We start from the raw sequence: 13,658 nt of genomic DNA, 5'->3' as shown, positions 1-13,658 counted from the left end.
GACCGTAACAGTCAACCTAATGACAAGCATGAGATTTCATCATGGTGAAAGTCCATAGTATTTATAAAAGGATGATGTACACTGTACCTTGGACTGGAGGTTAGTTTTACTTTTACCATTTGTACACAGACCTCTTCTATGACTGCAGGAGGTAGTGGTAAAGACAAGGTCCGATCTTTTATTTTTCTATAAGAGGACAGCTCATTGTCAGTAATTCTGTGGCTTACAATTTTGTCATGTCAAAAGAGCAGTTGCTTCTCTTCTGCTCTGACTGCCAACTTATGCTCATTGACAGCTAGGTCCAAGCTGCATAACTGTGGGAAGCCAGCTTTCAACCACCATGACATGGACAGTCATGCCTCATCAACAAAGCAGCCCACAATAAGAGGAGCTGCTCTGGTGACGTGAAGTAGCATAATTGCCGTCATGACCACTTAGTGATCACGCTGAGCCAATAGTTAGCAACTTCTTGCCTGTTAGTTATTCTCCCCATGAGTAAACAATATAATAATATAATAATCTTGCATTTTAACTTTTTGTCCACATTAGGTTCTACTTTACAGATTATGGAAATATTTAACCAATCTTCATCGACCAAATTTATTCTCCTGGGTTTGTCCGATGTTCCTTATTTGAAGGTCATTGCCTTTCTTCTATTATTGGTGATTTATTTGATAACATTGTTGGCAAACCTTCTACTAATTATAGTAGTAACTAATAATCCAAAGCTCCAGACTCCCATGTATTTTTTTCTTATCAATCTCTCCTTTATTGATATTTGCTTCTCTACCACCGTGGTGCCAAAAATCTTGATTAACACCTTAAGCAAAGACAAGAGCATCTCTCGACTAGAATGTGCCATCCAGATGCACTTTCATTTGACCTTTGGGTCGACAGAGTGTTTCATACTTGGCATCATGGCTTATGATAGGTTTGTTGCCATCTGTAAACCATTGCATTATAACACCATCATGAGCAGGAAGATGTGTCTCGGTCTGGCCGCTGCGGCATGGTCTTCAAGCTTCATCAACTCTATAACACATGTCATCTACACCTTTCAGTTGTCCTTCTGCCATTCCAACCATGTCAACCACTTCTTTTGTGAGGTTCCTCCATTTATCCAAATCTCCTGTGGAGACAATTGGCTCCATCAGGTAGCAATGTATATTTCTGCAGGGATCATAGCGAGTTTTACTTTTTTCTTGATTATGTTTTCGTATGTAAATATTCTGTTCACTGTTTTAAAAATTAATTGTTCTGATGGAAGGTTTAAAGCTTTCTCCACATGTGTCTCCCACATCACTGTAGTAACTGTTTTCTTTGGGACCCTTATGATTCTGTACTTACGTCCACAATCCCGCTCATCTCCAGAAATGGACAATTCGGTCTCCATCCTCTACTCAGCTGTGACGCCCATGGTGAACCCCATCATCTACAGTGTCAGAAATAAGGATGTGAAAGGCACCGTAAGAAAGAATTTAGTTAAAGAATTTGCTCCAATCAAATTTTTTTTTACAAAATCTCATTAATATGACAGATAAAAATAAAACAAAAGCAGGTGGTATGAATAGAGTAATACCGTCATATCACCTTTCTGCCCCAAATTCCTAAAACTGCCAAAAGCCTTCAATTCTTCTTATTTGATTAAAACATCAATGTACTGTGGTAGATCAAATATATTTTAGTTTTCTTTCATAATATTGTAATTTTCTTTTACTGGTAATGCTAAAAACATAATTATTGTGTGCAAGAAGTTTATGTAATACTTGGGTTGGGAACTTCTCTTTATCCTGGCCTTCAAAGACCTAAGATCGTTAACAGTAAAGAGTGAAAGTTGAAGGTGAAGGATCTAAAATGATGTACATAGATACATTGCCTGTGCAAAGCTCCAATGCCCAAGTGGAAAATCAGTGTGAAGTCACCCTTAAAACTGTACCCACTTACCCATGTTTGAATGTTTTCATGAGAATCAGTTGCATGGATTTATTCGCTCAGATTTCTGCCTGGAAAACTCAAATATGATAGTACACTCTAAAGGGCTAATATAATATTTTTAGATGGAAAAAGCATATCTGTATTTGTAATCAGAGGGTAAACCCTCAATGTTCCTGTAAGCATGGACATCTACACTCAACAGAAAACTTCAACAAGTGCAACCTAATTTTCATAGTTTGGAGAATGTGGCCCTTATTTATCAAATAAATTTGATTAGATTTCTGGGATAAATCCCTCAGTGGTTGATACTTTTTAATGGCTAACTGAAAAGATGGTAATAATTAGCAAGCTTTTGAGACTACTCAGGTCTCTTCATCAGGCGCGGTTCCAGACTGAGTAGTCTCGAAAGCTTGCTATTTCTTACCATTTTCTCAGTTAGACATTAAAAGGTATAAAGCACTAAGGACTCACAATTTTTTTTAAACAATTTGAAAAGTCACAATATTTTTTCTCTAAAATTTAGTGACTTCTTACACTTTTACACCAGTTTCGTCCAGATGAGACAAAGTGGATGGAGCTAGCGTAGGACATGTAAATCCAACAAAGTGGTCACCAGATGACTGGATTCACATCCACTGGGAATTGGTTAAAAAACAACAAAAAAACTCACCTAGCCCCTTATTTGTTCCTGACTCTATATGTATTGAACCAAGTTTTTGTACAGTATGATGATGTCTCAGGATACAGCTCCTCCTAATACAATGAACAGTAAAATATCATCCTAAAATAAAATGCAAACCTACAAAATGAGAAGTTGATACAATCACCATATAGAGGATCTTAAAGACTTTTGCTGTGGGTCCAACCATTGGGTCCCTTACCTAGGACCACAATAGAAAACTTTGTCCAACATTTCTCCTAGACCCAACACTTTGGCCAGGAGGAATTCAATAGAGTGGTTAATTTTACATGCAACTTGTCATTCACTTCCAAGTCTATTGCATTGATGATTGCATTGTTCACCAATCTTAGTAACTGCCATAAACTTAGAATATAATTTTCACCTTGAGATTGGCACATTTATTTGAATGTAATTGAATTCTATTCAGATTTTCCAAAAACCTGCAGCATGGACAATATAGATGTTTTGTAACTTGCTCTGCAAAAGTTCAGTAAAATAATGGCCTGCAGCAGCATTACTGACCCGGAAAAAGGTGAAAAAGAAAAAAAAACACTCCCCGCACCACTCCCCTCCCACTGCTCGATTTCCTGTGCCTCAATCGCATAACACATCCGGCACAGTGTTCCCTCTAGGCCGGGGCTTCTGCCCACAACCAGGCCCTGGAGTTCAATGCACTTGCCCTGAGGCCTACTCCTGGTTTGAAGACCCGGAATACATTAAACTATAAGCCAGAGAGGTAGAGGCTCGGACACCAGACAGCAAGTAGTTGGAACTGCTGCAAAGGGGAGCAGTGAAGGGAGTAGAGATGAGCGAACCTTTCAATTTGATATGCCAATCCTTAACAAGCTTCGCCAGGCTTTTTGGTGAACATACCAAACCCATTGAATTCAATGGGAAGCCAAACTTATGTGTTGTAAAATGGTGTAGTGGGCTGTAAAAGAAAGAACATGAAGCAAGACATATTTACTGAGTCTCCGACGCAGCAGTATCTCCTCCTGCAGCTGTAACTGCTCCCATGGCTGTGCTTCCGGGGCTGCTGATTATCCCTCATACATATTCACTGCTTCCCAGCTCACCGACATCTCTGATTGACTGCAATAACAAAAAAATACAGTTGCACTCTGAAATGCTAAAGCATGCAAACAATGAATATAGATATGCATTACTGCTTAAAGAATTCTACAAAAAACTGAGATATTTAGAATGCAAAAATGACCATTTTAAAAAATGCCCAGTAGCCACATCAAGGCATAGCTTGTTACTGGGAACCTACACTAAACTGAGGCCTCTCTCTGGCTTACAAACCTCCATGTGTATGTGTGGCGCCCCAGAAGCTTCAGTCGCCGCAGGGTTCTGCAACTCTTTTAAGTAGTATTCATCCCGAGTAAGGAGAGGTTAATCACTGGTGTATCTCACATTCACAAACCATACACAGTTAGGTGCCTTCCCACTAGGAGAATGGCATGGGGGAGATAGGGGGTGGCCATCACGGAGTATGGGACTTTCCCGGTCACTAGAACAACCACCTGGGGGGTAGGCACCACTTGGGGAAAAAGGAAGGAGCATCTTCATACTTGGCCAGTTAACCCCGGGCACAGCTTGGGATGAGAGACACACCTGGGACCTCGGTCCAATCTTCTTTTACTTCACACTTCTGGGAGAGCCATAGGACCTGTGGCTTGGAGCAGACAGCTCAACCCGGGTTCTCTACAGCTACACGGGATTCCAGGATCTGCGGAGAGTGCAGGAAACACCTGCAGCCCATTCCACATTCCATATACACCGGGATTGGAGGGACCCCGACCAGAAAGGACTCACAGTGGGAATCCCGGCGGTGATCGGCTCAAGATCAACTGTGGCTCATCACGGCAGTGACCGGCATCTTCCGGGTAAACCAGGACTGTGAGTAAAGAAACCTTGAACCCACATAGACTGTGTCTGATTGTCCTTGCTGGCGCCGTCGCCCCGCGCTTCGGCACCCGCCATCACTACTCCCCTCATCATCCTCCCCAGGGCCTGGTCCACCTGTGGGGAGCAAGACCATCTTTGCTGCTATAACCATCCGCCCCTGAGGACAGCGACAACAGCGGCGGCTAATCCTTGGCTGCATACCGCAGGTGGCGTCACAAAACAAACAACCCCCTCATCCATCAGCCATCACCTTCCTCATCCCATCCTTCATCTCTCCCCTTTTATTGGACACCTTGGGGTCACGAAACCGGGCAGGGCCACCTGTGATATCCTCTGACCCGACATCACTGGCCCGGTGACAAGTGTCCCCCAGACCCCGTGGGGTGCTCCATATGGTCACGTAGGAACCTGCTACTGAAGAATAAAATCACCTGTGGCTAATGGGGGAGGGATGCACAGTCAGAGGGTATATCTCCATAATCTAGACAAAAAAGACTGACGGCACTGCCAAGTGCTTAATGTGGCTACTGGGCAGATATTAAAATGGCCATTTTTGTATGATAAAAATCTCGGTTTTTCCTAGATTTCCTTAAGCAGTAATGCATATCTATATTCTTGCATTCATTGTTTACATGCTTTAGCATTTCAGAGTGCAACTGTCTTTTTTTGTTATTATATGTCATGTTTAGTTTTGCAACTGTTCAGACTGCATTTTGGGAGTGAAGTCAGTCTTTTTTGTCTGATTTCCTGCAGTCAGGCCCCACCCCCAGACAGCATCTGTGAATGGTTGGAATCACAGACCCTGTCTGCTGGTCTCTATCATGGTTTAAAATAAATAAATAAATAAAACAATTAGCATACTGTACCCCTATCTATTCATATAAGCACAGATAAGGGACGGCTACAAGCTGCAGCCCCTAAGCCATGCACTTATCTTTGCTGTGTATCAAAATAAGAGGAACCGCATGTGGCTTTTCTTTTTAATTAATTAAATAATTTAAAAAACTGGTGTGGGGTCCCCCTTAATTTTGATACCCAGCCAAGATAAAACCTGACAGCTAGAGGCTGTTTTTCTCAGGCTAGGTAGACCCATGGTTATTGAGCTCCCTTAGCCTAAAAATAGCAGCCTGTAGTCACCCATGATTTCCGCATCTATTAGCTGTGACAAGTCCGTCACTTTACCCACCTCTTCCTGATTGCCCTAGTGCAGTGGCACTGTGGGTTGAGGCTTCTGGCTACAAGCGATTCCTGGAGATATTTGCATATGGTCGAAGCCTACTGGTGGTAAGAACTTACAAAAGCATGGAGGAATGCAAGGAGCAGCAAGAGCAACAAAAAAGGTAAGCAGAGAATGAGTATTAAGGCCGCTTTACATGCTGCGACATCGCTCAAGCGATCTCGTTGGGGGTGACGCACATCCGGCCGCTTTAGCGATGTCGTTGTGTATGACACCTATGAGCAATTTTGAATCGTCACAAAACGTTCAAAATCGCTCATCGGTGACATGCCCCCTATTCTCGATTATCGCTGCTGCTGCAGCTAGCAATGTAGTTCCTCGTTCCTGCGGCAGCACACATCGCTACGTGTGACACCGCAGGAGCGAGGCACATCACCTTACCTGCGCCCTCTGGCAATGCGGAAGGAAGGAGGGGGGCGGGATGTTACGTCCCGCTCATCTCCGCCCCTCCGCTTCTATTGGGCAGCGGTTCAGTGATGCTGCTGTGAAGTCGCTGTGACACTGAACGAACCGCCCCCTTAGAAAGGAGGCGGTTCACCGGTCACAGCGACGTCACTAGGCAGGTAAGTAGTGTGACGGGTCCGCGCGATGTTGTGCACCACGGGCAGCGATTTGCCCATGTCGCACAACCGATGGGGGCGGGTACGCACGCTAGCGATATCGGTCACGATATCGCAGCGTGTAAAGTGGCCTTTAGTATATTTTTTTTATTTTTACATCTTTCTCTTTTTATGGAATGGTGGCTACAGAGACCCAAGTAATAATCAGAGACTCTATTTTTAGGGGAGAATAACTATTCTATGAATTTCCCAATAAAATTCAAATAAACAGGCAAATTCGGTTTTTGTTTGATCCGCTTTAGGACCTCTAGGAACAACAAGCGTTTTCCCATCACTTAATTCTAATATTAAAAAAGTTTAATAATAAGTAATAATATTTCTTGGAACTAATTTAGCTTTTTTTTGTTTTGTTTTTTTTTTATAAAAAATGAAATAAGTAATAAAACATTAAGGAGTAAATGTATTTTAAAATCATGCAATGAATCACTGAAAAATGTTAGGTAATTAAAGGCAACGTCCATTACTGGACAACCCCATTTTAGATACTACCTTTCTGCTTAATCCCAAGGACCCACACTTTGACTAATGCGCCCTAGAGAATATTTCCAGTTATCGAAATAAGAAAAAGATTATTAGCTTTTATATTGATTTCGACAGAGACGTTTTGGCTTTAACTACTGATCCAATAGGTACATCTCTTTTGCATTTTCTCCAGTACCCTTACCATATGTTACAGCCTTAATATACAGTGTGTTCACCCATATCCTGTCCACCTCCATTAACTTGAGAACGGCGGCAGCTATAGGCATAGAAGTGGTGTCTAGGTATAGTAAAGTAGCCATGAGCTACACAATGAAACCACCTATAGCGCGACCTGGTGGAAAACAACGGAGCTGGAATTTTTATCTCGAAAACGGAACAAGATAGAGAAAAAAAGTGAATTAAAAAATTGCAGGGCATCATCAATTCAATACGAATCGACACCTTACATACATACTGCCCTGGTGGCCTGTGGAGCATACATATTGGCCGTGGTGGCCTGTGGAGCATACATACTGTACTTCCCTGGTGGCCTGTGGAGCATACTTACTGACAGTCGTGGCCAGTGGAGCATACATACTGGTCCTGGTGGCCACTGAAGCATACATACTGACAATGGTGGCCTGTGGAGCATACATACTGACAGTGGTGGCTACTGGAGCATACATACTGACAGTGGTGGCCTGTGGAGCATACATACTGACAGTGGTGGCTAGTGGCGCATACATACTGACAGTGGTGGCTAGTGGCACATACATACTGACAGTGGTGTCTAGTGGCGCATACATACTGACAGTGGTGGCCAGTGGAGCATACATACTGGCCCTGGGGGCGCTGAGGGCACAGGCTGGTAGCACTGCACCAGCAGAGCCTGAGAGCTCCTCTGGCTGCTGAGTTCCCTGTGTGTCTGCTTCTTCTATTTCAGGCACAGGAGGACCTTGGCAGACACAGGTGCTGCTCCCCTGCTTCCCCCTCTTGCAGGCACACTGCTCTCTCTCATCCTGCAGGCATTCTGCTCTCTCCCTGCTGCTACTGGTGCACATTACCTCAGTTGCAGAACAGACATTTTTGAAGTGGCCGCTGTGGAGATGAGCCGGTCACATGTGAGGATCCTGGGTAAAAGGGGCAGGCAAAGGGGGCGTGGCCAGCATCGAGAGCACAGCAAGAGGGGACAAGGAAGGCATCTGTGTGTGTTCAACATAGAGGGGGAGTGGACGACAGCAAAAGGGGTGTGGCTATCAGCATAGATGCCATGAAAGGCATCCAGAGACTGTGACCAGCGTCCAGAGGGGGCATGACTGGCAGCAAGAGGGGTCATGACCGGCAGAGTGGTGGACGTGGCAGCTACTTATCACTGCACTGCAGGATACATAGCTTATGGCCGTGAGAGTGGGGCTGAGTCATAAAATTGTAGATTATGCCACGCCTCCAACTTTCAGCTAAGTCGAGCGGGCTGGTCACAGATAGTAGGCGGGCCAGGTCCGGCCCACGGGCCGCCCCTTGCCCAGGTCTGCACTAGTGACTAGTTTCACTACTCTGTGGTGTCAAGCATCACAGTAATCTTCTACTTTGTGTAAAAGAGATTCTTACTTTTTGGCTGATAATATTTATCTTTAGCATTGTCAAAGTCTTTTTGTAGCTAACGTTGGAGACCACTATTATAGACAATTTCTTAGTAACCCCATATCAGCATATGACATACCGGTATATGAATCCGCTTCTTTGCCTACAATTAAAGAAATTGACCAATGTTATCTTCTGGGTAAAAAAATATGTTTTTCTGAAATGGGGATATATTTCAATTTGTCTACTTTATCTTTTTATCTATGTTACAACTATATATAATGGTTCTTCTAATAAATAAAATATCATGTTTAGCACTTGGAGATTGCATTGTCCAAAACATTTTTAATTGGGTAGGGACCATTAATGAATATTTCTTGTTCCTTTGGGATTAATTAGGATGTGATTATATTATATAAGGAGATCTCAACAGAGTTACATTCCCTCTAATCTTTACACTCGGAAGATATTCTTAAGTGTCGCGAACTGGACAACCTTTACACCAAATGGAGTTTTATAGTGTTGCTTACTGTTTGGGGTTTTTTTTATAAGTAATGGACAGAATAAACATTACTTTATCAATTTTTTATGATTTTTTTTTATGATAAATAGCTCTCATGATGTAATTTTCCAACTTAAAATATTTCACAATCAACAATGACCTTAAAATTTTCTTTGTGCACTGCAGATGACTGATTGTGATGTGTCCAACAGAAATGCAAAGAATACAGTAAGTTCAGTAGGCGCCTCACTTTATAATTTTTATTTAATTTTGAATTTAAATTCTTTAAATTTTATATCTAACATATATCAGGAAAAGTTCATCTTTTTGATGATCGTAAGTTGTAAAAAATAAAATTTTACCTACCATATTTTTCGGTTAATAAGACACCCCGGATTATAAGACACACCCCAAATTTAGAGGAGGAAAATAGGAAAAAATAATTTTTAATGTTAAAATGAGGGTCTGTTTTAAAATCCTAGTGTGTCTTAATCCTAATGCTTACCAGGGGGGAGCAGTGGTGGTGGAGCAGTTGAGGAGGCCACAGGAGGCAGGATCAGCAATGCTGCAGGCTCAGAGGTGGGGGGTTGCAGCCAATGGATGAAGGGTCAGTGATACCGCAAACTCAAGGGTGTTGCGGTGGTGGGCACTATTTATCTGCCGTCGGGCTTCGGGGGTGTCACTGCAGTGGACCTACTCAGGAAGGTCTCAAAATGGGGTGTCCCATTGGTGGTGGCAGTGGGTGCATGATCTGATATGACTATTGAATCATCTTCAGTTAATGCGAGGGACTTAAAAAAAATGGCCGCAGAGATGGCACGTGAGCAGAAAGGTCTCCGTGGCCATTTTCTTGAAGTTTATTATGACAATCTGCACATGCGCCGCCTCCTCACCCATTTTCTTGAAATCCATCGTGATTCAATTGACCCCACACTGGGATCAGGCACCTGCTGTGGCGCCCCGTCCTGTGACACTCCTGAGTCGTTTCACAGCAGTGACACCCTCAGCATCGCTGACCCTGCCTCCTATAAACTCGCTCCACCACCACCCGCCCACCGAGCAAGCCATAGCCAGTTTGTAAGATGCACCCCCATTCTACCCCTAGTTTGGGGGAAAAAAATGGGTCTTACAATCCTAAAATAAGGTAGTTTGAAGACTTGACACTAGCATGCTAAATACACAAAAAATAATACATAAAATAATTTGGATTGAAAACCTAAATAACCCCTTCATGACATACACCGTACATGTACGATGCAAGTCAAAAACGGGTGTGTAGAGCGCACCCACAGGGTGTACTCACTTTATACTTGGCAGGTAATTGCTGTGTATGAAGCTCCTCTTTTCCCACTATTGTTAATCTGTTAAATCCCACTCTCAAACTGACAGCAGGATTTAACACGCTCCGACATCCCAGGGAGTATTCCCAGTCTGAGAATACTAGCCCCAGCTGTCAGGCTTTATCTGTGCTGGTATCAAAATATGGAGGGATCTTACGGCAATTTTTTAAATGTATTTATTTTACTGTATGATATAGACCCACCCACCGGCGCCTCTGATTGGCAGCCACAGACACTCTGTTACTCAGCGTTGAGGCTCGTCTGACTGCAATCACAGACACTGGTGGGCAGAGGAAGCAGTGAATATGTATGAGGCTAATGAGTGGCTCGGGAAGAAGAATGAGCACCCTTGGAAGCAGTGTGACAGCTGCTCTGGTGACTTGGTAAGTATGAAGCGCTTGCTCCTATCATTTTGCGATTCTGGTCCCCATAGACCTTATATGGTGACTGGCATCTGGCCAGATACCAGGGATCAATCCCCCGCCGATCCTGAGTCAACGGGAGATTGATCTGCCAGTCCTCTAAAATGTAGGAACAAAATACAAAAAGAATTGACATTCTGCATCTATGTGCAGACAAAAAAAACCTGCAATGTGCGGACAGCAAAAACGAAATCTCATAGACTTTGCTGGGGAAGGAAATGCATGCAGATTTGGAATCAAAACTGCACCTGAAAAACACAAAAAAAGCGGAACAAAATGCATTGTGTGCAGAAGGCCTAATAGTATTGGTCTTTTCATATGAGCCAAAGAGACCATTTGGCCCCTCTAGGCTCCATGTATCAATTGTAGGTATGACTCATGACAGCCCATTCTTGCCCAAACAGTCATTTGTAATGTGGTCTCCATCATGCTGGGAAAAGCATTGTGCATCACCAAATTGCTCATGGATAGTTGGAAGCAGTTTCTCTAGGACGATGTTTAGATCCCATTTATTATTCATGGCAATTTTCTTAGGCAAAAGTGTGAGTAAGCCTACCCCATGGATGAAAAGCAACCACACATATAAGTGGTCTCAGAATGCTTCGCTGTTGGCATGACCCAAGACTCCGGGTATTCATTTTTACAGATGTCCCAAACAGTCTGAAGTGGAAATAACTTTCTAACAATCACATGAATAGGACTTGAGTAAACTAATTTTCCCTGATAAAGCCCCCTTCAGACTGTTTGGGACATCAGAAGAAATAGTGTCCAGAGAAGAAGAGGTGAGTGCTACCATATGAGTTGTGTGAAAAACAAACTTTGTGAAAAAGAAAATTTGTCAATCTTTAAACTTTGGTCCATGACTGTATTTCTTCCCCGAATACTAGATATTTAACTTGATATTTTTTATGGGCAAATGGACTGAATAAACATTTAATACCAAAACAGTCTTGATCTTCTAGGCATATTAAACAGAGCTCTCTCAGCCAAGTGGCACCAAATTTGATTATGAGCTCATATAGTAATTCTTCAAATGTTCTCACAAAGAGGACGAATAAGGCATAGTAACTAATATTTTAAAAGCCTCAACTTAGGCAAAATATCCAACATGAAAGGGGCCAATGAAGCTTAATTTAAACATATAAAAGTCCAAACAAAAATCCAAGGAGATTTCTACATGGTAGGAGGCCATAGTATTTGTAAGAGGGTGATTAACTACTTTTCAATCCATTTCTTATTGGAGTTTTTCTTTAATTTTACCTTTTGTCTGCAAAAATCTTTTATCTCCAAAGGTGCCTGCCAACCTACCGCTAGGGGGGCGCTGAGACTCAGGCATAAAGAGAACTCCTTTGTGCAAGTTAGACAGATGCCCACTAGAAGCTGTTAACACAAGAGCAGGGATAGTCGATTAGTCAGGGTTTATGCCGGGATGTCACGTCTGTGCGAGGAGAAAACAAGCCAAAGTCAAAGAACAGAGCTGAGCTCAGATACTAGGAGAGCAAGTAAGCACAGGGGAGGGAGTTTAGGACACGAAACAGGACAAGGAGGGATGGAGGTCATGTCGGGCAAAAGGAACGGAGGTCAGTATGAACAGTACCGGCTAGCAGGACAAGAAACAGAGGACATCTCTAAGGAACAGTGCACGCATCAGAGCCAGAAATATTACTGGTTGCATCCCAGAGGTAGCAGCACCAAGATATGGTGATGCGTGACCCCCCAGAATGAGGCCAGAATGAACAGGCTCCTCCCAAGGGACTTAAACCCTGGAGGCAGGATATATGCACCGGCTCAGGGAAGGCAGAGACATGCATAAATCATGACAGTGCCAGTGGTAAAGTGAAGGTCTGATCTTTTCCTTGACTTTAAGAAGAGAATATACTTTAATAAAATGCATTCATTAATTCCTATGTGGGGGAATTATGCCAGCAACACTAAAATCTACTATAAATTCTGTATTATAGACGTCGACCATCTGTTACATGTCAAAATAACTTTTACAGATCATATGTCAAGAGTCTGAAAATACAAATAAATCTCATTGAAAAAATGCAATTATATGTACCATGTTTTGGATTGAAGTTGACCATAAATCAATCAAGAAATAACGTCTGGAACACCATTGTGAGTCTGAACTGGGTGCAAAAACCTAAAAATTTTCCACTATATGGAGAGAAGGTATTCACACCAGTGACTATGTAAGGGGAATATATGAAAAGCAGAAACTGCTGTGTGAATACTGACATAAAAAATCCAATAGATATATGTAAGAATGAAAATATGAAAATGGAACCTGCATTACTGCCATGAACATAAGAATAAAGAAAAATTTAGCTATTGAATTGATCAATGCAACAGAGCCCCAACACTACGCCAAAGTATTTCTCTACGTTGGGGTCCCTAGCTTGTGTGTGTCCTCTCATGCAGTTAAAAAACTTACCGTGTATGGGAAGCTGAGACCCAGGCTATATATGCGTATAATGTGCACTGGCTATTGGGTGGAGCCGGGTTCACAAACGAAAGACTACAAATCAATCAAGAAATAACATCTGGAACACCATTTCATATTTTCATTCTTACATATAGCTATTGGATTTTTCATGTCAGTATTCACACAGCAGTTTCTGCTTTTCATATATTCCCCTTACATAGTCAGTGGTGTGCATACCTTCTCTCCATATAGTGAAGTTAACCATAGACATACCGATTGAGATAGAACTATAGAATGGTTAGAGATTGTTATACTTAAAGTCCATTTACATGGACCAAACAGTGGCACTAAATGACCAACACTTGTTAAATATTTACCAAATGGAGGTCTTTGAGTAGGTTTTAAAATGTAACTTTAAATGTGCCATCAGAAAATTACCTATTCAATAATGTTATCATAAACATAGGTGATACGTTCCTTTAAGTTCATAAATTAGCTTTTGATTTTTTTGTCCACATCAGGTTTTACTTGACATGCT

At 42.3% G+C, this 13,658-nt stretch overlaps 1 protein-coding gene across 1 annotated transcript; it reads left to right on the top strand.

Moving 5' to 3' along the window:
* Positions 1-566: 566 nt before the first annotated feature.
* Positions 567-1,529, top strand: LOC142257593 (olfactory receptor 5G3-like). Its single transcript, XM_075329731.1, has one exon. It carries the CDS (start codon positions 567-569, stop codon positions 1,527-1,529), a length of 963 nt encoding a protein of 320 aa, XP_075185846.1.
* The last annotated feature ends 12,129 nt before the right edge of the window (positions 1,530-13,658 follow it).

Source organism: Anomaloglossus baeobatrachus, chromosome 12 (assembly GCF_048569485.1).
Source record: "Anomaloglossus baeobatrachus isolate aAnoBae1 chromosome 12, aAnoBae1.hap1, whole genome shotgun sequence".
NCBI classification, from domain to species: Eukaryota; Metazoa; Chordata; class Amphibia; order Anura; family Aromobatidae; genus Anomaloglossus; species Anomaloglossus baeobatrachus.
Note: the sequence above shows the minus strand (reverse complement) of the source record. Positions and strands in the feature narration are given on the sequence as shown.

Bases quoted from the DNA above. Each gene is read 5' to 3' on its own strand.
- LOC142257593 (XM_075329731.1), top strand. From the start codon at position 567: ATGGAAATATTTAACCAATCTTCATCGACCAAATTTATTCTCCTGGGT.